At 43.9% G+C, this 27,530-nt stretch overlaps 1 protein-coding gene across 1 annotated transcript in view; it reads right to left on the reverse strand.

The window, feature by feature from the left end:
• Nucleotides 1-24,036: 24,036 nt before the first annotated feature.
• ELP3 (elongator acetyltransferase complex subunit 3) overlaps nucleotides 24,037-27,530 on the reverse strand; it is a 124,639-nt gene continuing 121,145 nt past the window's right edge. The window contains exon 15 of the mRNA XM_052644852.1: nucleotides 24,037-25,249. Within this exon, the coding sequence (XP_052500812.1) occupies nucleotides 25,173-25,249 (77 nt within the window). The 3' untranslated portion in view covers nucleotides 24,037-25,172. The remainder of the gene's footprint in view (nucleotides 25,250-27,530) is intronic.

A 27,530-nucleotide genomic window follows, 5' to 3' on the forward strand; every position in this document is an offset into this window, starting at 1 on the left:
ATTCTTACCTGGAGAATTCCATGGACAGAGGAACCTGGCAGGCTACAGTTCATGGGGTTACAAACAGTCAGACACGACTGAGTGACTAACGCTTTCACTTTCGTACTTTAGCTCTCTAGGGCCAGTATCCTGTTTTTCTCCATTCTTAATTCCCCTCAGGGCACACTGGCAAGGTGGCTGCAATGGCTGCTGGCTATCGGCTGGCATAATTTATTGTTTACCAGCAAGGCAGGCAACATTTTTGCCCACAGATTGAAGCCTGGCATTCTCCAGTTACAGAGCACTGTCAAATTCCACACTTGGTGCTGAAATCTTGGTGCTGAAGAAAAAAAATGTCTCTTTTCTAAGGGGGCAACAAATGATTAAAACAAAAATGGTAGTTAAATATGCATTACTCAGTTTTTTCAATTTTCAACTTAAAATAGAAGTTGAGTGTTGCTCATGCTAATTGAATGCCCTGAGGGATAGAGCAGGATAAGAAGAATGTTATTGCTATATATCCATATCTATAATACAGATTTTTATTATGAATTCTTTAAACAATTTTTTTGGTTGGAATATAGTTGATTTACCATGCGTCAGTTTCTGCTGCATAGCAAAGTGAATCACTTATAGATATATATAGACACACACTCACTCTTTTTAAGATTCTTTTCCCTTATAGGTCATTACAGAGTATTGAATAGAGTTCCTGTGATATAGTAGATCCTTGTTAGTTATCTATTTTATATACAATAGTGTGTATATGTCAATTCCAGTCTTCCGATTTATCTGTCCTGCACTTATCCCCTGGTAACCATAAATTTCTTTTCTACATCTGACTCTATTTCTGTTTTGTAAATAAGTTCACTTGTACCAGTATTTTGATTTCACTTAGAAGCGATGTCATATGATATTTGTCTTTCTCTATCTGACTTCACTTGTAACAGTCTGTAGGTTTTCACTACTATCTTGAACGAGCCCAGTTAATGGGAGGTTCTTAGGGACTTCTATGACCTCTCTTAGGTTGTGAGATGCCCTTCCTTTTCTTTGAGTCCTGAACACAGTCTCATTTCAACGATGAGAATGTCCTGTCCTGTATAAAATCCTCACTTCAAGCGTGCGAGCTCTGCTCTCTCCCCGGTGTGGGAGGAAGCCGCGCTGCTACAGTGGGGTGTTGGGTCTCCTCCCTACCCGGTGCAGGACGAAGGGCTGGGACTGGAGACAAGTCCAGGTGGGGAGGCCTGTCCCAGCCTGGCTTTGTGCTCTGGGCTGGCAGAGAGCATGTCTTTTCTGGTGGGCCGCTTGCTCCTTCTGCAGCCCTAGGGAGACGCGGGTGCTTGCAGCTTCTCCCGGCAGAGACCTAGTTGCCCCTCTAGGAAGCCCTCCTGGATCACAGCCATGGAACCTCATGCAGGCTTCCTCTCCATGGGGCTCACCTCTGGGCCCTGGGAACACTGTGCACCTGCATACAGACCCATCCTGGGAGCATGTCCCTCCTCCCTCCCCCTGGTCCTCTCACTTTCCCTGGAGGGGCTGTCAGAAGCTTCTAGATTTCCCTGGAGGGCCAAACTGTGCACATCCAGGCAGAGCAAGCTCACAGAGAGGACTGCTGAAATCAAATTCAGGTGCCTCCCTCTTTGAGGAAAGAGGAGGGGGTGGGGGTGTCTCTCTACACAATCCTTTTCCAGAATCTTCTCCTCATCTCCCATCTGACTCACACTCCTGATCTGGGGAAGAGATTTCAGATCTGTGTCTAGCGCTCTGAGTACTGGCACCTCGCTTGGATCACTGCCTTCTCAGGAACCCTGCTGGAGCTTCCATTTTCGCCTTTCATCATAGGGACCAGCTCAGCGGGCACTGTCAAGGAGCAGTTATCATTATTTTTTGCCACCAGCACCTTCATATGATACCATCAGTCTCCCTCTCAGCCCCCCATGCCCCATGACATCTCAGACACACCCGTGGTATTTCTGTTTTAACTGTAAGAACACTCTCCTTCGCAGACATTTAAAAGTTAGTCTAGAACTTCCTTGGTGGCCAAGTAGTTGAGAATCTGCCTTGCAATGCAGGAGATGCTGGTTCCATCCCTGGCTGGGGAACTAAGATCCCTCATGCTGTGAAGAAACTGAGCCCATGCGCTGCAAAAAAAAAAAAATTAAGTCAGCACTGTGATATCATGCTGAGTTCCTGATGGGTCCCCGCCCCCAGGTGTGAGGAAAGGGCATGGAGTGTCTGGCGTGGCTCCAGTTTTCTCTGTCACACTGTCTTTGTCCTGCTATGGGCTCCTTAACGGAGGGCGAAGGGCACAGAGGAAAAGGGTAAAAGCCTTATGTGACAGGAGGTGCTGTATGAGGGCCCTGGGTGTCTCTTGACTCTAAATGCATGAAGTGTGCTTCTGGGTTCTGGAAAGACCTTTGCAAGTACCTCTGTGCCTACCCTGACTCCGTCTGTCAAGATGGTCCCAATGAGTCCCTAACAGCTGGAGGGAGACCTCAGGCGCCCCTTCCCAAAGGGTCGCCATCCTGCTCATCACTTTTCCTGGAGACTTCTCAGCTGGGTCATGGGAGGTCCCTGCCTCCCTCCTCTCATCCTGCGAATTGCTGCTAAGTCGGTTCAGTCGTGTCCGACTCTGTGTGACCCCATAGACGGTAGCCCACCAGGCTCCCCTGTCCCTGGGATTCTCCAGGCAAGAACACTGGAGTGGGTAGCCATTTCCTTCTCCGATGCATGCAAGTGAAAAGTGAAAGTGAAGTCGCTCAGTCGTGTCCGACTCTTATTGACCCCATGGACTGCAGCCTACCAGGCTCCTCCATCCATGGGATTCTCCAGGCAAGAACACTGGAATGGGGTGCCATCGCCTTCTCCGGTCCTGAGAATTCCCTTCCAGTAATTCTCCTTTCCCCTTTCAGTATTCTCTTTCTAGGCTGGGGGTGTCCAGCTAGACTGGTTCTGCTCTAGTTTACTGGGTTATTTGTTTACTGGCTATAGTTTACTGGTTCTTGCATATTAAAGCCTTACAGTCTGTTAAATCCCAGCTCTCTGTATAAATAGTAGTCTTTGCCATTAACATCGGAGAAGGCAATGGCACCCCACTCCAGTACTCTTGCCTGGAAAATCCCATGGACGGAGGAGCCTGGTAGGCTGCAGTCCATGGGGTCGCGAAGAGTCGGACACTACCGAGCTACTTCACTTTCACTTTTCACTTGCATGCATTGGAGAAGGAAATGGCAACCCACTCCAGTGTTCTTGCCTGGAGAATCCCAGGGACGGGGGAGCCTGGTGTGCTGCCGTCTATGGGATCGCACAGAGTCGGACATGACTGAAGCGACTTAGCAGCAGCAGCCGCCATTAACATCCTCAGGTTGGGGACTTCAGCTCAAACTCTGCGGGCGGGAAGAATATCATCATGTTCTGTGCAAAGGATGTACTTACACATAAGTTACTATACTTTTGCTTCTTGGTCCTTTTTTTTTTTTTAATTTTTGGTTGCACTGGGTCTTTGTTGTGGTGCACAGGCTTCTCTAATTGTGGCACGTGGGCTTAGTAGTCATGCAGCGCATGGGATCTTAGTTCCCTGGCCAGGTATCAAACCCACGTCCCTTACACTGGAAGGTGGACTCTTAACTACTGGACCACCAGGAAGTCCTGTTGATCTTTTTCTTAAAGCTACTTCATTCATTTATATTAATCCCCTATAAGCTGTGAGGTCAAAACCCCAGCTTTTTTTTTTTAACTTATTTTTTAAAAGGTTGATCTTGGGACTTTCCTGGTGGTCCTGTGGTTAAAGAATCTACCTTGCAGGAGATGCAGGTTCAATCCCTAGTCAGGGAGCTAACATCCCAGGTGCTGAGGGGTAACTAAGCCCGCACAGCCAGGAGCGACCCCACGTGGCACAACTAAAACCCAACACAGCAAATAAATAAATTTTAATGTTTTAATTGGAGTATAGTTGCTATATAATATTATGGAAGTTACAGGTGTACAATATATAGTGAGTCACAATTGTAAAGATTAGACTCCATTTACAGCTATCAGAAAAGATAAAAAAGATCGTTCTTACTCTGAGATAAGTGACTTAGTTTCCCATTGCTTTGTGTTTTATCAATTTTTCTGCATGTTTGGTGTTTAGTAAGAAAAGTTATCTGAAACTTGGAGATAGGAGGAAGAGATGACTAGGTATTCTTTGGGCATCCCAGGTGGCACAAGCGGTAAAGAACCCCCTAACAATGAAGGAGATGTCAGAGATGTTTGATCCCTGGGTCAGGTCAGGAAGATCCCCTGGAGGAGGGCATGGCATCAAAGGGATGCTAGGCCTGATTCTGCTGACTAGATATTTTACAAGCCCTTAGGGCAGAGGTTAAGTTAACTTGCAGATGGCTGTCAGGTAGAGATGGAGATCATTTCTGTCCAGAAGACTAGATAACCTGAAAAGTTAATGGCTCTGTTGGATATTTACCAGTTTTGTATTTAACCCATAATTAAATTAACTATATGTACATATCTGGCTTCTCAGTTGGTCTCTGATAGGTTTTCACGTCTTCCTATTTACCTTATTAATTAGTTAAACATTTTGACATGTGTTCTTTTTTAACATATTCCGTTTAGAGTTATTGGAAAATCTTGGCTGTATTCCCTGTGTTGTACATCTTTTCAGCTTACTTACTTTATAAATGGTATAGTAGTTTGCACTTCTCAATCCCTGCCCATATTTTGCCTGTCCCCAATGGCAACCACTGGCTTGTTCTCTATATCTGTGTCTTTCTCTTTTGCTATCTTCACTAGATCCCTTTATTTTTTTCATTCCATATATAAGCAATACCATACAGTTTTGTCTTTGACTTACTTCACTTAACGTAATGCCCTCCAAATCCATTCATATTTCTGTTGTTGTTCAGCCGCTCAATTGTGTCTGACTCTTTGCGACCCCATGGACCACAGCACGCCAGGCTTCCCTGTCCTTCAATATCTCCCAAAGTTTGCTCAGACTCATGTCCATTGAGTTGATGATGCCATGCAACCATCTCATCCTCTGTTGCTCCCTTCTCCTCCTGCCCTCAATCTTTCCCAGTGTCGGGGTATTTTCCAATGAGTTCGCTCTTTGCATCAGGTGACCAAAGTATTGGAGCTCTGGCATCAGTCCTTCCAGTGAATATTCAGGACTGATTTCCTTTAGGATTGACTGGTTCAATCTCCTTGCTATACAAGGGACTCTCAAGAGTCTCCTTCAGCACCATAGTTCAAAAGCATTAATTCTTTGGCACTCAGCCTTCTTTATGGTCCAATACATCCATACATGACTACTGGGAAACCGCAGCTTTGACTAGACAGACCTTTGTCAGTAGGTAACGTCTCTGCTTTTTAATACATTGTCTAGGTTTGTCATAGCTTTTTTTCCAAGGAGCAAGTGTCTCTTATTTCCATGGCTGCAGTCACTGTCTGTAGTGATTTTGGAGCCCAAGAAAATAAAGTCTTTCACTGTTTCCATTGTTACCCATCTATTTGCCATGACGTGATGGGACCAGATGCCATGATGTTAGTTTTTTGAATGTTGAGTTTTAAGCCAGCTTTTTCACTCTCCTCTTTCATCTTCATCAAGAGGCTCTTTAGTTCTTCAGTTTCTGCCATAAGGGTAGTGTCATCTGCATATCTGCAGTTATTGATATTTCTCCCCAAAATCTTGATTCCAGCTTGAGTTTAATCCATCCTGGCATTTCCCATGATGTACTCTGCATATAAGTTAAATAAGCAGGGTGACAATATACAGCCTTGATGTACTCCTTTCCAGTTTTGAACCAGTCCATTGTTTCATGTCTGGTTCTAACTGTTGCTTCTTGACCTGCAAACAGGTTTCTCAGGAGGCACATAATGTCGTCCGATACTCCCATCTCTTTCAGAATTTTCCAGAGTTTGTTTTGAGCCACACAGTCAAAGGCTTTAGCATACCTGATGAAGCAGAAGTAGATGGTTTTCTGAAATCCCCTTGCTTTTTCCATGACCCTATGGATGTTGGCCATTTAATCCCTGGCTCCTCTGCTGTTTCTAAATCTAGCTTGTACATCTGGAAGTTCTTGGTTTATATACTGTTGAAGCCTAGCTTGAAGGATTTTGAGCATTCCTTTGCTAGTGTGTGAAATGAGTGCAACTGTGCAGTAGTTTGAAACATTTTTGTCATTGCCTTTCTTTGAAATTGGAACTTTTCTAGTCCTGTGTCCACTGCTGAGTTTTCCAAAGTTGCTGGCATATTGAGTGCAGCACTTTAACAGCATCATATTTTAGGATTTGAAATAGCTCAGCTGGAATTCCATTACCTCCACTATCTTTGTTCAAAGTGATGCTTCCTAAGGCCTACTTGACTTCACACTCCAGGATGTCTGGCTCTAGGTGAATGATTACACTATTGTAGTTATCTGGGTCATTAAGATCCTTTTTGTGTAGTTCTTTTGTGTATTCTTGACAACGCTTCTTAATATCTTCTGCTTCTGTTAGGTCCATACCATTTCTGTCCTTTATTGTGCCCATCTTTGCACAAAATGTTCCCTTGGTATCTCTAATTTTCTTGCTGAGATCTCTGTGTACCAAGTTACTTCAGTCGTGTCCAACTCCTCATGACCCCACGGACTGTAGCCCACCAGGCTCCTCTGTCCATGGGACTTTCTAGGCAAGAATACTGGAGTGGGTTGCCATTTCCTTTTCCAGGGGATCTTCCCCACCCAGGGATGGGACTGTCTCTTAAAGTTTCCTGCATTGGCAGGCAAGTTCTTTACCACTAGCGCCACCTGTTTCCCATTCTATTGTTTTAGATAGATATTCTTCTGCTGCTGCTGCTAAGTCGCTTCAGTCGTGTCCAACTCTGTGTGACCCCATAGACGGCAGCCCACCAGGCTCCCCCGTCCCTGGGATTCTCCAGGCAAGAACACTGGAGTGGGTTGCCGTTTCCTTTTCTAATGCATGAAAGTGAAAGTGAAGTCGCTCAGTCATGTCTGACTCTTCGCGATCCCATGGACTGCAATCCCGTCCATGGGATTTTCCAGGCAAGAGTACTGGAGTGGGGTGTCATTGCCTTCTCCAGACAGATATTCTATCCTGAAGAACTATGGACAGAGATTCATGACACTGTATAGGAGGCGGTAATCAAAACCATACCCAAGAAATGCAAAAAGGCAAAATGTTTGTCTGAGGAGGTCTTACAAATAGCTATTTGTAAGATAAGATATTCTATCCCATATCTATTCTTTGCATTATTCATTTAAGAAGGCTTTCTTCTCTCTCCTTGTTATTCTTTGGAACTCTGCGTTCAGATGGGTATATCTTATTTTTTCTCCTTTGCCTTTAGTGTCTCTTTTCTCAGCTATTTGTAAGACCTCCTCAGACAAACATTTTGCCTTTTTGCATTTCTTGGGTATGGTTTTGATTACCGCCTCCTATACAGTGTCATGAACCTCCATCCATAGTTCTTCAGGCACTCTGTCTATCAGATCTAATCCCTTGAATCTATTTGTCACTTCCACTGTATAATCATAAGGGATTTGATTTAGGTCATACTTGAATGGCCTAGTGGTTTTCCCTACTTTCTTCAATTCAAGTCTGAATTTCGCAACAAGGAGTTGATGATTTAAGCCACAGTCGGTTTCCAGACTTGTTTTTGCTGACTGTATAGAGCTTCTTCATCTTCGGCTGCAAAGAATGTAATCGATCTGATTTCAGTTTTGACCATCTGGAGACATCCATGTCTCTTGTTGGAAGAGGGTGTTTGTTATGACCAGTGCGTTCTCTTGGCAACACTCTGTTAGCCTTTCCCATGCTTCATTTTTCACTCCAAGGCCAAACGTGCCCGTTACTTGAGGTATCTCTTGACCTCCTACTTCTGCATTCCAGTCCACACACATTGTTGTAGCGGCAGGATTTCCCTCTTTTCTGTGACTGCGCAGTATACCACTGTATAAACGCGCCACATCTGTATCCATTCATCAGCTGATGGACACTTGGGTTGTTTCCATATCTTAGTTTTGTAAATAGCTCTGCCATGAACATTGGGGTGCATGTATCTTTTCCAATTAGTGTTTTCCATTGTTTCTGAATATATACCCAGAAGTGGAATTGCCGGATCATATGGCAGAGTTTAGTTTTTTGAGGAAACTCCATGCTGTTCTCCACAGTGGCTGCACCAACTTACATTCCCCCCAACAGCGCACGAGGCTTCCCTTTTCTCCACATATTTAGGAGCCTTTGTTATCTCTTGCCTTTTTGATGATTGCTGCTCTAACAGGTGTGAGGTGATATATCATTGTTTTTTTGTTCTCGAGTACATTTTCATGTACATGTTGGCTGTTTATATTCTTTAGAAAAGCGTCTAGGTCCTTTACCTATTTTCCAATTGGATTATTTGCAGGTTGTTTTGTTTTGTTTTTGAGTTGTATGAATTCTTTATATATTTTGGATATTACATCTTATCAGACACATTGTTTGCAAAGATTTTTCCCTTTCTATACATTGTCTTTTCACTTTGATAATCATTTCTTTTGTTGTGCAGAGGCTTTTGTTTTGAATGGTCTCACGTGTTCATTTTTATTTTGATGCTGGTTCTTTAGGTGTGATTTCCAGAAAATTTACCAGGACCCCTGTCAAAGAGATTTTTCCTATATTTTCTTTTAGGTGTTTTATGGTTTCTGATCTTTATTTAAGTCATTAATCTGGCTCAAATTAATTTGGTGAGGTGTAAGTTTAGGGTCTAGTTTCATTCTTACGTTGTTGTTGTTCAGCCACCCAGTCATGTCCAACTCTTTGCGAACCCATGGACTGCAGCACACCAGGACACTCTTATGTGAATACCCAGTTTTCCTAACACCATTTATTGAAAAGACTGTCTTTTCTCCATTAAGTATTCTTGGCACCCTTGCCAAATACTAGATGATTGAATAAGTATAAGCGTATTTCTGGATTCTTGATTCTGTTCCATTTATCTGTGTCTGTTTTTTGTTTTCAGTCTGTTTTTGTTTTGATTATTGCAGCTTTACAATATAGCCTGAAATCAGAAAATGTGATATCATCTACTTTGTTCTTTCTCAGGATTGCTTTGGTTATTCAAGTGTGTGTGTGTGTGTGGTCCACATAAATTTTTGGATTTTTTTCTACTTGTGTAAAAACTGCCATTGGAAAATTCATAAGAGTTGCATTGACTCTATAAATGGTTTTGGGTAGTATGGATATTTTAGCAATAATTCTGATCCATGAACACAGGATATCTTTCCATTTATTTATATCTGATTTCCTTCATCAGTGCCTCATAGTTTTCATTACAGAGATCTATCACTTCCTTGGTTAAATTTATTCCTATTTATTGTTTTTGATGCTATTATAAATGAGATGGGTATGTCTTTTTCAGATAAGTCATTGTTAGTGTATAGAAATGTTACTGATTTTTGTATCCTGCAACTTTACTGAATTCATTGCTTAGATCTAACTTTTTTGAAATCTTAAGCATTTTCTATATATGTAATCATGTCATCTGAAAATAAAGACAATTTTACTTCTTTCCTTCAAATTCCAATAATTCTTCTTTTTCTTGACTAATTGCTCTGGTGGGGACTTCCAGTGCTACGTTGAATAGAAGTGATAAGAGTGGGCATCCTTTTCTTGTGCCTGATCTCAGCTAGAAAGCTTTCAACCTTTCACCATTGAAAATAATGTTAGCTGTGGGCTTGTTATATATGACCTTTATTATGTTATGTTCCTTCTATACCTAACTTATTAAGAATTTTTTTTTATCATGAATGTATGATGGATTTTGTCAAATGCTTTTTCTGCACTTATAGAGATGATCATACGATTTGTTTCCTTCATTCTCTTACTGTGATGTATCACATTGACTGATTTACATGTGTTGAACCATTCTTGAATCCTACGGGTAAATGCTACTTGATTGTGGTGAATGTTCCTTTTAATGTGAGTTCAGTTTGCTAGTATCTTATTGAGACATTTTAACATCTATATTCATCAGGGATATTGATCTGTAGTTTTCTGATAGTGTCCTTTTCTGGCTTTGGTATCAGGGTAATGCTAGGCTTGTAAAATGAGTTTGAGAATGTCCTCTCCACTATGATTTTTGGAAGACTTTGAGAAAGGCTGGAATTAATTTTTTAATGTTTGGTAAAATTTAGCAGTGAGGCTATCTGGCCTCAGGCTTTTCATCTTTGAGTGGTTTTTGGTTACTGACTTAATCTCCTTACTAGCAATTGGTCTGTTCACATTTTCAGTTTTATCCTGATTCAATCTTGGAAGTTTGTTTGTAAGATTTTTTTTTAGGCTATCCAGCTTGTTGACATGTAGCTGTTCATAGTTGCATCTTATGCTCTTTCATAAGATATCAGCTGTAATGTCTCCTTTTTCAGGTTTGTTAATTTTATCTTTTCAAAGAACCAAGTCTTCATTTTATTGATCTTTTCTTTTGTTTTCCTGCTCTCTATTTTATTTCTGTTCTGACTTTTACTTTCCTTCTTTCTGCTGACTCTGGGTTTTGGTTATTCCTTTTTTTTTTTTTTTTCCTCTAGGTCTTTGAGCCACAGAATTAGGTTGCTAATTTGAGATCTTGCTTATTTCTTAATGTAGGTGTTTATCGCTATGGCCCTCTTAGAACAGCTTTTGCTGCATCCTGTAAGTTCTGGTATGTCATGTCTCATTTTTGCTTGTGTCAAGACACTTTAATTTCCACTCTAATTTCTTCTTTGATTCATAGGTTTGGAAGAGTGTTTAAGTTCCAGTATTCCTGAAACATTTTCCAATCTTTCTCCTCTTATTAGTGTCTAGTTTCCTACCACTGTTGTCAAAGAAACTACCTGGGTATGACTTTAGTCTTCTTGAACTTGCTAGGACTTATTCTGTGAACTAACATTTGGTCTATTTTAAAAAATGTTCCACTTGCACTGGGTATGAACGTATGAACGTATTCTGTATATGTTATGTCCATTGGGTATATCTATACTGCTAGAAGCTTCTGCTGGATTCTCTGGTGGCTCAGATGGTAAAGAATCTACCTGCCAATGCGGGAGGCCTGGGTTCTATCCCTGGCTTGGGAAGATCCCTTGTAGAAAGCATGGCAACCCACTCCAGTATTCTTGCCTAGAAAACCTCAAGAACAGAGGAGCCTGGTGGGCTCAGACACAACTGAAGTGATTTACTTATTGGGTGTATCAGATCAGTTCAGTTCAGTCGCTCAGTTGTGTCTGACTCTCTGCGACCCCATGGACCACAGCATGCCAGGCCTCCCTGTCCATCACCGACCCCTGGAGTCTACTCAAACTCATCTCCATTGAGTCAGTGATGCCATCCAACCATCTCATCCTCTGTCATCCCCTTCTCCTCCTGCCTTCAATCTTTCCCAGCATCAGGGTCTTTTCCAGTGAGTCAGCTCTTCGCATCAGGTGGCCAAAGTACTGGAGTTTTAGCTTCAGCATCAGTCCTTCTAATGAACACTCAGGACTGATTTCCTTTAAGATGGACTGGTTGGATCTCCTTGCAGTCCAAGGGACTCTCAAGAGTCTTCTCCAACACCACAGTTCAAAAGCATCAATTCTTTTGGTGCTAAGGTTTCTTTATAGTCCAACTCTCACATCCATACATGATGGAAAAACTGTAGCCTTGATGAGACAGACCTTTGTTGGTAAAGTAATGTCTCTGCTTTTTAATATGCTATCTAGGTTGGTCATAAATTTCCTTCTAAGGAGTAAGCGTCTTTTAATTTCCTGGCTGCAGTCACCATCTGCAGTGACTTTGGAGCCCCCCAAAATAAAGTCAGCCACTGTTTCCACTGTTTCCCCATCTATTTGCCATGAAGTGATGGGACCAGATGCCATGATCTTATTTTTTTAAATGTTGAGCCTTCAGCTAGCTTTTTCACTCTCCTCTTTCACTTTCATCAAGAGGTTCTTTAGTTCTTCACTTTCTGCCATAAGGGTGGTGTCATCTGCATGTCTGAGGTTATTACATTTCTCCCAGCAATCTTGATTCCAGCTTGTGCTTCCTCCAGCCCAGCATTTCTCATGATGTACTCTGCATATAAGTTAAATAAGTAGGGTGACCATATACAGCCTTGATGTACTCCTTTTCCTATTTGGAGCCAGTCTGTTGTTCCATGTCCAGTTCTAACTGTTGCTTCCTGACCTGCATACAGATTTCTCAAGAGGCAGGTTAGGTGGTCTGGTATTCCCATCTCTTTCAGAATTGTCCACAGTTTGTGGTGATCCACACAGTCAAAGGCTTTGGCATAGTCAATAAAGCAGAAATCGATGTTTTTCTGGAACTCTCTTGCTTTTTCAATGATCCAGCAGATGTTGGCAATTTGATCTCTGGTTCCTCTGCCTTTTCTAAAACCAACTTGAACATCTGGAAGTTCATGGTTCCTGTATTGCTGAAGCCTTGCTTGGAGAATTTTGAGCATTACTTTACTAGTGTGTGAAATGAGTGTAATTGTGTGGTAGTTTGAGCATTCTTTGACATTGCCTTTCTTTGGGATTAGAATGAAAACTGACCTTTTCCAGTCCTGTGGCCACTGCTAAGTTTTCCAAAGTTGCTGGCATATTGAATGCAGCACTTTCACAGCATCATCTTTTAGAATTTGAAATAGCTCAACTGGAATTCCATCACCTCCACTAGCTTTGTTCATAGTGATTCTTCCTGAGGCCCACTTGACTTTGAATTCCTAGATGTCTGGCTCTGGGTGAGTGATCACAGCATCGTGGTTCTCTGGGTGGTGAAGTTGTACAGTTCTTTTGTGTATTCTCGCCACCTCTTCTTTTTATCCTCTGCTTCTGTTAGGCCCATACCATTTCTGTCCTTTATTGAGCCCATCTTTGCATGAAATGTTCCCTTTGTATCTCTGATTTTCTTGAAGAGATATCTAGTCTATCCCATTTTATTGCTTTCCTCTATTTCTTTGCACTGATCACTGAGGAAGCCTTTCTTATCTCTCCTTGCTATTCTTTGGAACTCTGCATTCAAATGGGTATATCTTTTTCTCCTTTGCTTTTTGCTTCTCTTCTTTTCTCAGCTTTTTGTAAGGCCTCCTCAGACAACCATTTTGCTTTTGTGCATTTCTTTTTCTTGGGGATGGTCTTGATCCCTGTCTCCTGTAAAGTGTCACAAGCCTCCATCCATAGTTCTTCAGGCACTCTGTCTATCAGATCTAGTCCCTTAAATCTATTTCTCACTTCCACTGCATATTTGTAAGGGATTTGATTTAGGTCATACCTGAATGGTCTAGTGGTTTTCCCTACTTTCTTCGATTGAAGTCTGAATTTGGCACTAAGGAGTTCATGATCTGAGCCACAGTCAGCTCCCAGTCTTGTTTTTGCTGACTGTATAGAGCTTCTCCATCTTTGGCTGCAAAGAATATAATCAGTCTGATTTTGATGTTAAGGGTGATGTCCACGTATAGAGTCATCTCTTGTGTTGTTGGAAGATGATATTTGCTATGACCAGTGCGTTCTCTTGACAAAACTCCGTTAGTCATTGCCCTGCTTCATTCTGTACTCCAAGGCCAAATTTGCCTGTTAATCCGGGTGTTTCTTGACTTCCTACTTTTGCGTTCCAGTCCCCTATAATGAAAAGGATATCTTTTGGGGGTATTAGTTCTAAAAGGCCTTGTAAGTCTTCATAGAACTGTTCAGCTTCTTCAGCATTATTGGTTGGGGCACAGCCTTGGATTACTGTGATATTGAATGGTTTGCCTTGGAAACGAACAGAGATTATTCTGTCGTTTTTGAGACTGCATCCAAGTACTGCATTGGACTTTTGTTGACTATGATGGCTACTCCATTTTTTCTAAGGGATTCTTGCCTGTAGTAATAGATAAAATGGTCATCTGAGTTAAACTCACCCATTCCAGCCCACTTTAGTTCTATTGGGTCCATTTTAATGCTATTGGATCCATAGCATTATTCAAATCTGCTGTTTCCTTATTGACTCTGGATGAACTATCCAATGCTGAGAGTGGGGTATTAAATTCTGCAATTAGTATTATATTGCTGTTTATTTCTCCTTTTTACCTCTGTTAGGTTTAGCTTTATATGTTTAGGTACTCCAATGTTGGTTGCATAAATTTTTACAATTGTTATCTTTGTCTCTTTTTACCACTTTAGTTTAAAGTCTATTTTTCTGATATATCTACATCTGCTTTTTTTGGTTAGCATTTGCTTGAAATATCTTTTACATAGATGCTCAGTTTTGCTGGTTAAAGTGAATCTGTTGCAGGTAGAATATTGTTGGACCTTTTATATTTTTTAAAAATTCCATTCAATCATTCTGACTTTTGATTGGAATTTAATTCCTTTATGTTTAAAATAATTATTAATAGTAAAGATTTACGATTTCCATTTTGTTAACTGTTTTCTGGCTGTTTGTAGATCCATTGTTCCTCATTTCTTATCCTTTTGTCTTTGTGTTTTGAGGTCTTTTGGTATCAGTATGTTTTGACTTCATTATCATGTTCTTTTGTCTAATTACTACAGGTTTTTCCCTTGTGATTACCATAGTGCTTACATAAAATATCTTAAAATTATAACACCGTATTTTAAGCTGATAAAAACTTCTATAGCATTCCTAATGTTACACTTTCATTTCTCTTCCCTCTCACAATTTAGATTATTGATATTACAGTTTATATATTTTTTAAATATTGTGTAAACAATAACAGATTATTGTAGTTATGTTTTTTAAAACCACATTTGTTTCTTTAGGCTTCCCTGGTGGCTCAGAGGTTAAAGCGTCTGCCTCCAATGCGGGAAACCCAGGTTCGATCCCTGGGTCGGGAAGATCCCCTGGAGAAGGAAATGGCAACCCACTCCAGTATTCTTGCCTGGAGAATCTCACGGACAGAGGAGCTTGGTAGGCTACAGTCCATGGGGTCACAAAGAGTCGGACATGACTGAGTGACTTCACTTTCACTTTAAATAAGACTTGAAGTGAATTATGCACCACTGCTATCATATTACAAAATCTTAACTGTGTATTTATCATTACTAGCAAGTTTCATTTTATCTTCTTGTGTTTTTAGTATGTTAAATAGCATTCTTTTACTTTCATTCAGAGAACTCCTGTTAACATTTCTCGTCAGGTGGGTCAATTTCTTGTCAGGTAGTTGATGAACTCCCTCAGTTTTTGTTAGGAAAGACTATATCTCCTCCTTTCCTGAAGGACAGCTTTGCCAGGCATAGAATACTTTGTTGACAGGTTGTTGTTTTTTTTTTTTTCCCTTCCAATAATTTGAATATGTCATCCCATTCTCTCCTGGCCTGAAAAACTTATGGGGTTTTCCTTATATGAAACTTATTTTCTCCTCCTTCTTTCAAAATTTTTGTCTTTGACTTTTGACAATTAAATTATGTCTTGGTATTGCCTTATCCATGTTCAATGCATATGGGGTCTTCTGGGCATCATGCATTTGGATGTCCTCTTCTCTCCCCAGGTTAGGGAAGCTTTTAGTCATTATTGTTTTAAATATACTTTTTGTCCCTTTCTCTTCTTTTTCCTCTGGAGTTCTCATAATGCATAGGGTTTCTTCACCATTTTTCATTCTTTTTTTCTTTTAGTCCTCTGACTGGATAAATTAAAACATCCTGTCTTTCTTTTAGGTCATAGATTCTTTCCTCTGCACAATGAAGTCTTCTTTTGAAGTTCTCCATTGAGTTTTTCAGTCCTGTTTTCTCCAGTCATTGTATATTTCAGTTCTAGGGTTTCTGTTTGTTTTCTTTTGATGGTTTCTAGTTCTCTGTTGAACTTTCCATTTTGTTCATGCATTGTTCTCCTAATTTCATTTAGTTATCAGTGTGATCTGATAGTTCACTAAACTTCTTTGAGGATTATTCTGAATTCTTTGTCTGACAGTTCATAGATCTCCATTTCTCTAGGGTCAGTTATTATACCTGTATTGGTTTCCTAAGGTGGTGTCATGCTTGCTTGCTTTTTTCATGATACTTGATTCCTTATGTTGGTATTTGTTCATCTGAGTAAGTGGTCTCCTCTTCCAGACTTTACAAGTTTGCAGAGACAGTTCTTCACTAGTCAGCTCAGTTTGGGTTTCTGGATATGTGTGCTGGTAATGTTCTTGGGTGGGTGAGATCTGCTAACAGGGTCTATTTTTGGGTGAGACCACTGCCTGAGCTCTGAGATGGCAGAATGGAGTTGTGCCATTGCCTGAGAATTGGATGGAATTGCTGGCTTGGTTCCTTGCCCAAGCAAGTTTGATGTTCTGCCTAAGCAAGGTTGCAGGATGAGCTCTGGATTGCTTCAGTTCTCTGGTCAAGTTTACTAGATGGTCAGGACTGGGTACACTACTCTGCTCTACTCAGCAGCAGGTGGGGCTATGAGTTAGCATCCCTGCTCTGGTGGGGCAGCAGGATGGGCCCTGAGACCTGCATGGCTTATTCTTTGGGAGACTTGAATCAGGTAAGACTGCTCTGAATTCCCTGGCCAGATGGGACCTGGTTTTGCTCTGTAGACAGGGAAAAAAGCTGGTGTGTTTTCTGCTCAAGTGCCTCTATAAGTCAGGTTGTTGGGTGAACTGCACAGCTTCCCACATGCTCTGGCTGGGTTCCCTGGTAGGGTGGGCTGAGGGCTTCCCAGGCGCTAGTGGTAAAGAACCCAGCTGCCATTGCAGGAGATGTAAGAGATGTGGGTTTGATCCCTCGGTTAGGAAGATCCCCTGGAGGAGGTCATGGAAACCCACTCTAGTATTCTTGCCTGGAGAACCCATGAACAGAGGAGCCTGGCAGTCTACAGTCCATAAGGTCACAAAGGGTCAGACATGACTAAAGCCACTTAACATGCATGCACACAGGGTGGGCTGAGGACTGTATCTAACCGTGGGTGGGGCTACAAATTAGCTTCCTTTCCCAGGTAGAGTGGGAGACCCAGTTCCAAGGCCAACAAAGCTCTGCTCTGCAGACCATCAGCTCTGCCAGCTTAGTGTATTTTCTGCTTGAGGGTTGCTGGATTTCACAGCTTCTGGGTGTTAACCTTCAGGCTTTCTGGTCAGAAGGGCCAGGAACTACACTCGGCATTGAGTAGGGCTATGGATTAGTTCTCCTGCTTGGGCAGAGAGGGGAATCCTCTAAACCCAGCAAGCCATTCTGGTCATGGTCTTGCCTCAAGCTGACCCACTCCCAGAGTTCCCTGGTCACTTGGTGCCACTGGCTTTGCTCTGCAGGTGATTAGCTCTGCCAGCCATACCCTCTGCTCTGCTTAAGTGTTGCTGGACTCTCTGGCTGCCTAGGAGTCTCTGATCAGGCTTTCTGAGGGGCTTGGGAGCTCCACTCAGCAGTAGGCTGGGCCGTGATTCAGCTCCCCTGCCTGGGCCAGAGCAGACCAGCCTCCAGGGCTGGCCAAGCTCTTCGTTTGAGAACCCAAAACAGGCCAGCCTGTGTCCTGCCGAGTTCCCTGATTAGACTGTGACCATCTAGGCTCTGCAGATGAACAAAGCAGCTGCAGAGGTTGGGACTACTCCTTGGACACTGCAGGGAGGACTCACTCTGCTCATTGCTGCCAGCCCTTCCCCACTTCTCATCACAATCAGATGCCCAGGGGTCAAGTCCTGCTGGTTCCCCTGCAGTCCCTGTGGGGCACAACCAGAGTGGGGGCTCCCAAGAAGGGACCCACAGTGGGAGCTGGGTGTGCACCCTAGGCTCTCTTCTCTGCTGTGGAGCTATAGGTCCAGGTTCAGCCTCTCCGCCTGATGCTGTACCAGCCTGGGGACGGGGTGGTGTCATCAGCGTGCAGCGGCTCCTCTTAGCACTTCTAATGTGGCCTGTCTTGGTGTCTGGTACAGGGATTGCTTCAGTCTCACTCCTGTGTTCCAGGGTTCTCTCAGTGGTGACCTGCACACGAAGACTTGTTAGTTGTTCTTGAGGGAGAGTGAAGGCCTATAGGAATGGCCTATGTCACCAGCTTGGTTATGCCACTGTCCTCTGTTGTTTCTTCTTATAAGAACACACACACAGATATATGGACTTCCCTGGTGGCTCAGATGGTAAAGAACCTACCTGCAATGCAGGAGAACCAAGTTCAATCTCTGGGTTAGGAAGAACCCTGGGAGAAGGGAATGGCAACCCACTCCAGTATGCTTGCCTGGAGAATCTCCATGGACAGAGGAACCTGGCGGGCTATGGGCCATGGGGTCACAAAGAGTCAGACACGACTGAGCAATACTTTCACTTTCTTCACTTTTGCACACACACACACACACACACACACACACAGAGTATTTTAAAACAGTAATTATATAATGTATTAAACATATCTATCTAAATATATGTTTTCCAGTTCTGAGGATTTTAAAAAATTTATTTAATTCTTAAAACGTTTTGGCCATGTGGCACAGCATGTGGGATCTTAGTTCTCTGACCAGGGATCGAACCTGTGCCCCGTGTGCTGGAAGCATGCAGTCTTAACCACTGGACCATCGAGGAAGTCCCTAAGGACACTAATATTGTTGAATCAAGGTTCCACCTTATGACCTCACTCATCTTTAATTACCGCCCCACCCCCCCACCTCCCCACCCCCCGCCACAGCCCCTCTGCCCTGCAAAGGCCTGATCTCCAAATTCAGCCACATTGGAGGTTGGGACTTTAATATATAAATTTTGGGGGAACACGAACATTCAGCCCATTGGAGCAGGACTTACTGACTTTGCATGGAGTGGCCATCTGGGTTGCTTCTTGAGGAACTCTCTCTGATGGTATTTTTAAGTCCTTCCTCTCAGGCTGGTTATTCTCTAGAAGGGCCTTTCTTTTCTTCAGTTCAGTTCAGTCGCTCAGTCGTGTCCAACTCTTTGCGACCCCATGAATTGCAGCACGCCAGGCCTCCCTGCCCATCACCAACTCCCGGAGTTCACTCAGACTCACGTCCATCGAGTCCGCAATGCCATCCAGCCATCTCATCCTCTGTCGCCCCTTCTCCTCCTGCCCCCAATCCTTCCCAGCTTTACTTTTATAAAAAAATATTTGTTTATTTGTCTGCGCCGGGTCTCAGTTGCGGCACACAGGATCTTTAGTTGTAGCATGCAAACTCTTAGTTGCAGCATATAATATCCAGTTTCCTGATCAGGGATCGAACCTGGACCCCCTGCATTGGGAGCCTGGGGTCTTAGCCACTGGACCACCAGTGAAATCCCTGAAATTGCCTTTCAACTTCTGGCCTGTGGGGGAAAGATCTTGCCAGCATTCTGAAACTGAGCTGGGGAAGATGGGGGCAGTCTCAGTGCTATTTAGCATGCATGGGTTCCTTTCATCAGTCAGTTCAGTTCAGTCACTAGGTCACGTCAGACTCTGCGACCCCATGGACTGCAGCACGCCAGGCTTCCCTGTCCATCACCAGCTCCCAGAGCCTACTCAAACTCATGTCCATCGCATCGGTGATGCCATCCAACCATCTCATCCTCTGTCATCCCCTTCTCCTCCCGCCTTCAATCTTTCCCAGCATCAGGGTCTTTTCCAACGGGTCAGTTCTTCGCATCAGGTAGCCAAAGTATTCGGGTTTCAGCTTTAGCATCAGTCCTTCCAATGAACATTCAGGACTGATCTCCTTTAGAATGGACTGGTTGGATCTCCTTGCAGTCCAAGGGACTCTCAGGAGTCTTTTCCAATGCCACAGTTCAAAAGCATCAATTCTTCAGCGCTCAGCTTTCTTTATAGTCCAACTCTCACATCCATACATGACCACTGGAAATACCACAGCCTTGACTAGATGGACTTTTGTTGGCAAAGTAATGTCTCTGCTTTTCTTTTTCTGGTCATCAGGTAGATGTAAATAATCCTGGGTGCTGTCCCAGCACCCCAAGCATGCAGTGGTCTAAGGCCCTAGATTCTTTACCAATTCTTCATAATGGGACTTCTGCTTTTCTTTTTCCGGTCATCAGGTAGATGTAAATAATCCTGGCTGCTGTCCCAGCACCCCAAGCATGCAGTGGTCTAAGACCCTAGATTCTTTACCAATTCTTCATAATGGGACTTGTTCCCAACCACATGTGTGCTGCCTCTGCTGGAGCAAGGCCTGGCCCCAGGCAGGTTGCTCCTTTCCCACTCCTGGAAGTTGGGCTACAGACGAAGGATGGAAAGGCTTGGGGGTGACAGACCACAGGGAGGGACCCAGAAGCCTGCAGTGGATGGTTAATGCTTATTAAAAAAAAGAAAGCATATCTTAGGACTGAGTCAATGTATGCTTGCAGCCCCTACTCTTCATCGATGATTCTAGCTATTGTGACAGTGAGAACAGAAAAGAACACGAAAGACACAATGAAATAAAGTGTGGTGTTTGCAGACAACGGGAATTGAGGTAGTCATTAAGAAGAATGAGATGGAGACTTCCCTGATGGTCCAGTGGTTAGGACTTCACCGAGATCCGTGGGTAATGACACGGGAAGATGTTGGTGGTAGTTACATTTTGTGGAGTAAAGACAGTTACAAGGTGACACGCACTGTGTGACCATTTCATGTAAAGCTGATTGGTTGTGTGCGTTCATGTGCGACTGCCCGAAACAGCATTCATCACAGGGCTTACTGTGTCTCTTGGTGAGATGTCAGGTTATTTTGTGCCTTTCTGTTTCACTTCAACCTGTTACAATGAGCATATATAATTTTGGAGACACACAGCGATTTTCATTTAAAGGGAAAGAGCAGACTTCCGCTGGTCTGCGTTCTCCCTTGATGACATCATGACTTTCCACTTGCACTTGGAAAAACCTGGTTGGTGAAAGAAACTGGTTACAGGCTGGCTGTTGTGAGGCTAAGATAATATGAAAACAGACTGGTTGCTCCATACTTGCTAGCGTTCTCTTTAAACATAGGCTGACTGCAAACATTTTCCCCCCTAAAAAGGGTAACATGGGGTGGAGTGAGAAAGGCCGAGTCGGTGACTCGGGTCTGGATCCTAAATCCTTAGTAACTGAGCTCTGGGTTGCGGTGCTGGGCTGCTCCGTGGGCGCCGTGCATGTGGCCGTATACACGATCTGTGGACATTCAGGGCTGGTGCTGATGGCACTGGGCAAGGTGGTAGTTCTGGAACTTCAGGCCCAGTGAGGCAGACACCAGCCCATGTCCTCATTTATTAAAGGAGGGAGATGAGCATTGACCTTGAAGGTGACCTAGATAGCAAAGCGGCACATGGCGGGGCTCAGATGGCGGTTACCCCACTTGGAGGAGTTTTCCAGGTGGACAGAAGGGTATTCTAGGCTTGTCGAGAGACAGGGAGGAAATAAAGATGTACATTTGGACATAAAAAAGTACTTTTTTCCCCTTTGTTACAGGCTTATTGTTATTTGCTCACTAAGTCGTGTCCAACTCTTTGGGATCCCGCCAGGCTCTTCTGTCCATGGGATTCTCCAGGCAGGAATCCTGGAGTGGGTTGCCATTTCCTTCTCCAGGGGATCTTCCCAACCCAAGGGATTGAACCTTCGTCTCCTATATTGGTAGATGGAGTCTTTACCACTGCGTCACAAGGAAGCTCCCTGTTACACGTTATTTATGTTAAAATCAGTTTCTTTCGAAGGTCCATAAGCTTACTTTTGGGGACAGCATCCCAGAAGGAGACACAGAGGTACAGCTGGTACCATGGCTGACGCACACAGGTGGCCCTGCTCCTCCTATCTGGTCCCAAGGGTGGCCAGACTCCCTCAGGGGCTCCCTAGGTGGACACGGCTACCTGTGCATGCACAGGAGAGGCCGCAGTCCACGCTGACGCTGGACAGCTTTCCAGGAAGCCCCCAGAATCACAGTGATATGTGAAAATGCTTTTTGCTGTTGCAGAGTCTCAGCTAGCTTCTTGTCCCTCAAAGCATGGAGTTGACAATTTGTAACCCTGGGCTTATGTGAACGAGAGAGAACCAGTCAGAACATCCTCAGAGAGGTCTCAGAGCCCAGTGATGCTATTCTTCTGACACTGGCCTCTAACAAAATTGAGAGATTCTAGCAAAAAAAAAAAATCAGGTTCTGCTGCCAGCAGGTAAGAAACTCTCACGTTAGAATGGGCCAGACAGACTTCCCTGGTGGTCCAGTGGTTAAGATTCTGCATACCCAATGCAGGGGATCCGGGTTTGACTGATCAGAGAACTACATTCCACATGTTGCAAGTAAGAGTTCACACACTGCAACTAAAGATTTTGCATGCTGCAAATAAGACCTGGTACAGCCAAATGAGTAAATAAATAGGTAAATACAAAAAAAAAAAAAGGCAGGATACTGTACTTGTTAGATATTGGCTATAATAGCCAGTACTTGTAGTGTGTTTTATGTCCCACAGGCCTTGATCAAATAGACATGTGTGAGCTCATCTAATCTCGACAGCTACTGCACGAGGGAGAAACTGTTACAGATCCATTTTACAGACAGGAAACTTGCCGAGGGGCAGAGTTTTCTTGCTCCAAGTCACACACCCATTGAGAAGCCACTTCACTGGAGTGAGGATGGTTTATATAGAGAATGTTGTGGTTTATGCAGCATCTTATCAAACGTGACCACATCAGAACATTGCGTTCATTCTGACGGGTGGGCAGTTGTCTCATCACAAATGAGGGGAGGGCAGCTCAAAAATGGGAGGGGACTTGCTCACAGCTTCAGAGTTAATAGAGAACCCCATGTTTTCAGAACCTAGATCTTAAGCTGTTTTATCAGGTTAGGGGTCTAAGTTCTTTATGAACAAAACGGCTGGTTTTTTTTTTTTTGGGGGGGGGGGGTGGGGGTGGGGGGTTGCGGGTTTGAGCCTTGCAAATTGCAGAATTTTAGTTCCCTAAGCAAGGATTGAACCCAGGCCCATGGCATGTGAAAGTGCTGACTCCTAAATACTGGGCCAACAGGGAATTCCCCAAATTTCGTTTTTAATTAGATGATAACCTTAAAAAATACCATGAAAACCTCTGGAAATGAAAAGTTGCAATTTGAAAGATGTCTTCATAGAACAAGTTTTGGCTTTTAAGTTGTACTTCTCAGGATTCTTCTGGGTCAGTAGGAGTTTATTCCTTTAAAATGACTCCACATTCATTCCCAACTCTGAGAAACAGTGAGTTCTACCAGGCTCTTTTACTTTGCAATAATGAATTTTTAAAATCTCATTTTTTAATGCAAATAGATTTCAGTCTGTTTTTGATAAGGGCTTGATTTAAAAAAATAAAAAACTCCCCAAGTGATTTAACAAAAACTCAAACCAAAAGCAGAGCTAGCTGACTGGGCTTGAGGTGGTTGCTAAGGTGTTGCTCAATACCGATCAGACATACAAAACTGCAGCCTTATAGGCTTCATGCTGAGGCTGCAGGGATCATGCCTAGCTGATGTTTTTATGAGGCAGTCCATTCGACCAAGACTACACATCTCTAGAATGGCCAGGCACCAGAGATGCCAAGGACAGTCTTTGGAAGTCAGAGGAAGTTATTCTGCTTAAACTGAGTTAACTTGAATTTCATGCTAACTAGAGCAGCTTATTTGTGGCCTATCTATCTGACATCCATTGTAGGTCTGCTTTAATTAGTAAAGAAAAGGACACACTGACTGGAAGTAGAGTGTCCACATTACAAATGATGACTAAGTGCCCCCCTTCCCGTGATGCCCATGCAGGTCCTCCTTCAATGGTAAGACTCCTTTCCCGGGTGTCCAGGCCATACTGACTGGCTGGGCATGTGCGGACCTGTTAGTTCTAAAGACTGCACTGAAAGCCATCCTTCCCTAGGTAGTTTCTCAGTTATCTGAGAGGCTGTCTCTGGGGCTAGTGTCCTCAGTTTGGCTCAAAACTAAGAAGTAGCTGAATTCCCTAAACGGCGCTCGTGAAAAGCCTCTGCGGTTCCGCAGCGAGTCGACAAGGGAGCCGGTGCCATTTGCCTGGTGGCATTTTAACAAGATGGCAAACAGCACCCAGGAGGAAATGGACAGCGCCGGAGACAAGAAGCCCGAACCTGTAAACTCATGGCAGATGTCACTGTGTTTACAGGGAGAGGAGAGAAAAAGCCTTATATGATTCTTCCTTGTGTGTTGAAGATTTTATTTTTCAAACCTTTAGAGGAATCAACTCCCTTTAGTAAAACTTTTTGTAAAATGCCACCGAATCCCAGGGATGCAGGTTAAGCCATGCTCTTAAGAACAGACCCTCTCCAGGCTGAGTCTCCTTAATAACAGCTTACCTGGAAGTCACAGAGAGGCAGTCCCAGAAGACGATGCTTTGAAAAAACCAATCTTTCTCCCATTTTTAGATTTGGGCCTGTTTCCAGTGTTTTTTTTTTTTTTACTTTCATATATGAGTTTAACTCTGACTTTTCTCCATTTAAAACTGGAAGAATTAAAATGCAGGGAAGAATGGCTGTGTCTGTGTGTCTTGACTTAGGGACACACAAGCTCAGACATGTGTGCGGCAGACTGCCTGCTCAGGACGGACCAACAGGGACGCCAAACGCTTCTCTGCGTGGAAGTGCCACCCATGGTGTTTTGCAGTTGTCAAGTGTGTGGGAAGTACAGGCAATAAAAATCCTGAAATAAATGGATGTCTGTAATGGCCCTTTGTCGACGGTAGCCTGTGAACTGAGAAAGGCTGGTTTCAAGCTGGAACCCTCACCTGTTCTCTCCCCATCACAGTTATTTCAAACAGCAGCGCAGGAACCACAATGACTGCCATTAAAACGAAAGCTCATTTTTTAAACTAGTGCTGGAATGAGTACATATTATAGTAACAGAACAGAGATCAACGTCTGACAGTTTTCACATGATCCCAACACGACTCTTTGTCTATACTCTATATAAATAACCTACCCCTAAGTTTACTCCTAAGTGACATAGCCAGTTTTAGTTCATGAATCGTGGTGTCCAAATGAGCTGATTAACTTGCTTTTTGTCTCTCTGCCTGAGTCACGGTTAGGTCACTTGCAAGTCTCATGCAAAACCGAGAAACTAGATACAGGAGTTAAGCCTCGAAAACAGGTGACGTCTTGAGAACATGCAGGAGCGGGTGGTGTTGGGGGGGCTCTGAGTGTCCAGGTTCCATGGGCTTGGTCAGCAGAAGCCTGACCCAGCCCTAAGCAAGGTTTCCAGGCTCCAGGGCGAGGGGGAGCCTCCCGCCAGGGGCTCAGGGAGGTCCGTTTGCTTTGCTCAGCTTGTGTGCTGAGTTTTCAAGACATCCTGGATCCATTTCCTGCCAGGGAGAAGATGCCTCAAGGTGGACTGGTGTGGTGTTACTCTAGCGTCTTTACCATGTATGGACCTTGCAATCTGTAGCCAATCTTTCTGTAATAGTTCCTGGTGCCGACCCCTGTGAAGAAGCAGAAAAAACGGAAGTCAGAGTCTGTTAAGCTTAACTGTGTGTGAGTGCTAAGTCACTCAATCATGTCTGACTCTCTGTGACCCCGTGGCCTGTAGCCCGCCAGGCTCCTCTGTCCACGGGTTTCTCCAGGCAAGAATACTGGAGGGGGCTGCCATTTCCTCCTCCAGGGGATCTTCCCGACCCAGGGATCGAACCCGCAACTCCTATGTCTCCGGCACTGTTAGGCGGGTTATTTACAACTGCTGCCGCCTGGGAAGCCCAAGTGCAACCTTAGCAGCCCTCAACAGCCAGCACATGCGTCCCTCTGAGTTGTCTTCCTCCAGCCTCCCACTCACTCACAGACCAAAGTCCATTCCAGATCGCATCTCATTTTAGTAAGTCTGGAACTGTTATGAATTCTGAACTCAAGTTGCATTAAAGCATAGAAACTGTGTTGCAGAGCTGATGGGTTTACAGCCCTGTGGGCACCACGCAGCACGGCCTTAGATGTTACAGGTGAACGGCGAGTGGTGGGCCTAATGTGTGCGATGTCCACACTCCAAGTGAAGCCAGACAGCGTCATGGTTTCCTGGGAGGCTGAACAAGAGGACAGGTGTGGGACGTGGGGTCTCCACAGCCTCGATGTCCTGACCCAGAGACGTGTCAGTGCCACTCACTCCTCCAGAGCGACCATTTCCGCAAAACAATGTCAGTGACGTTAAATCAGTGGTACTTAATTTACACCTGTTTTATAGGTTTTGAGGGGTATTAATTTGGTGTATTTATTTTGATATACAAGCAGTTTAAGCACCAGGAACTTATGCTGACTTTTTATTTGCCTACGTTTTAAGGAACATTAGCTGATTTAAGTCAACTACTAAAGGTCTGTAAACTTTTTCTTCTTGAAAAGGAATCTACATATTACTTCCATTTGAGAAAATTATTGTAAATGGTGTTTCTCTAATAAAACATGAACACATATAAGAAGTTGAGCTCCCAGGAGGATAAAGTGTGGTTTATGTGGTATTATCTATATGCTGCTAAGTCACTTCAGTCGTGTCCTACTCTGTGCGGCCCCACAGACGGCAGCCCACCAGGCTCCTCTGTCCATGGGATTCTCAGGGCAAGAATACTGGTGTGGGTTGCCATTTCCTTCTCCAATTATCTATATGAGCGGTTAAGAGTATGGGCTTTTGATCAGTTAGACATGGGTTTGAGGCCTAGACCTGTCGTTTTAAGGGCTGTGGCTTTGGCCAATTATTTAATTTCCCTGAACCTACATTTTATCATCTGTAATAATGTACCTGCATCTTAAGGATGGTGAATAGTAAATGAGATGGTCCTTGAGATGTGCTTAAATCCAAGAGTCTGGAAAGTCGTTTCTTCTGAAACACTGGCTGCTGTTATTATTTTAAAACTTTGAATGATCTGGTATCTGATGGTTTTTCTAGCTTCATCTCTTGCTACTATTCTCCCTGGAAACACTATGCTTCAGCCTTGGTGAAGTTTTAAGTTCCCTGTATGTCTGGCTCTTTACCTAGCTTCCAGGCTTGGCCCATGCTGTGCCCTCTAGCAAATGAATTAAACCCTGGGAAGGGGCGTGGGATCCTCTGATCTGGAACTGGTTGGCCAGAGGCACGCTGACACCTAGACTTGCGATTCGCATCCAAAGTGGGGGCGGTCTTGGGGACTGAATTGTGGGGTCTGACGCCATCTCCAGGGAGCTAGTGTGAGAACTGAGTTAACTGTAGGCCACCCAGCTGGGGCCACAGAATCACGTGATGTATGGAAAACACTTCTGGTGTCAGTAGCGTTGCAGTCTTACTCTGTGTGTAATGTAAAGGAAGACACTGGCATTTTTCCTTTCAGTGCTTTGCCCCACAGCTCTCACCATGGGGCACTGTGATGCTGGTTGACCTACCCCTGTGGTGGAAGCTTTATGTATCTTGTTTGTCACTTTGTATTCCTGCTGCTGCTGCTAAGTCACATCAGTCATGTCCAACTCTGTGCGACCCCATAGACGGCAGCCCAACAGGCTCCTCTGTTCCTGGGATTCTCCAGGCAAGAACACTGGAGTGGGTTGCCATTTCCTTCTCTGATGCATGAAAGTGAAAAGTGAAAGTGAAGTAGCTCAGTTGTGTCTGACTCTTTGCGACCCCATGGACTGCAGCCTACCAGGCTCCTCCATCCATGGGATTTTCCAGGCAAGAGTACTGGAGTGGGGTGCCATTGCCTTCTCTGTTGTATTCCTAGTGATCAATATTGTGTGTGAAATCAAGCCATTGCTAGC

The sequence above is a fragment of the Budorcas taxicolor genome, chromosome 8, assembly GCF_023091745.1.
Source record: "Budorcas taxicolor isolate Tak-1 chromosome 8, Takin1.1, whole genome shotgun sequence".
In the NCBI taxonomy this organism is placed as follows: Eukaryota; Metazoa; Chordata; class Mammalia; order Artiodactyla; family Bovidae; genus Budorcas; species Budorcas taxicolor.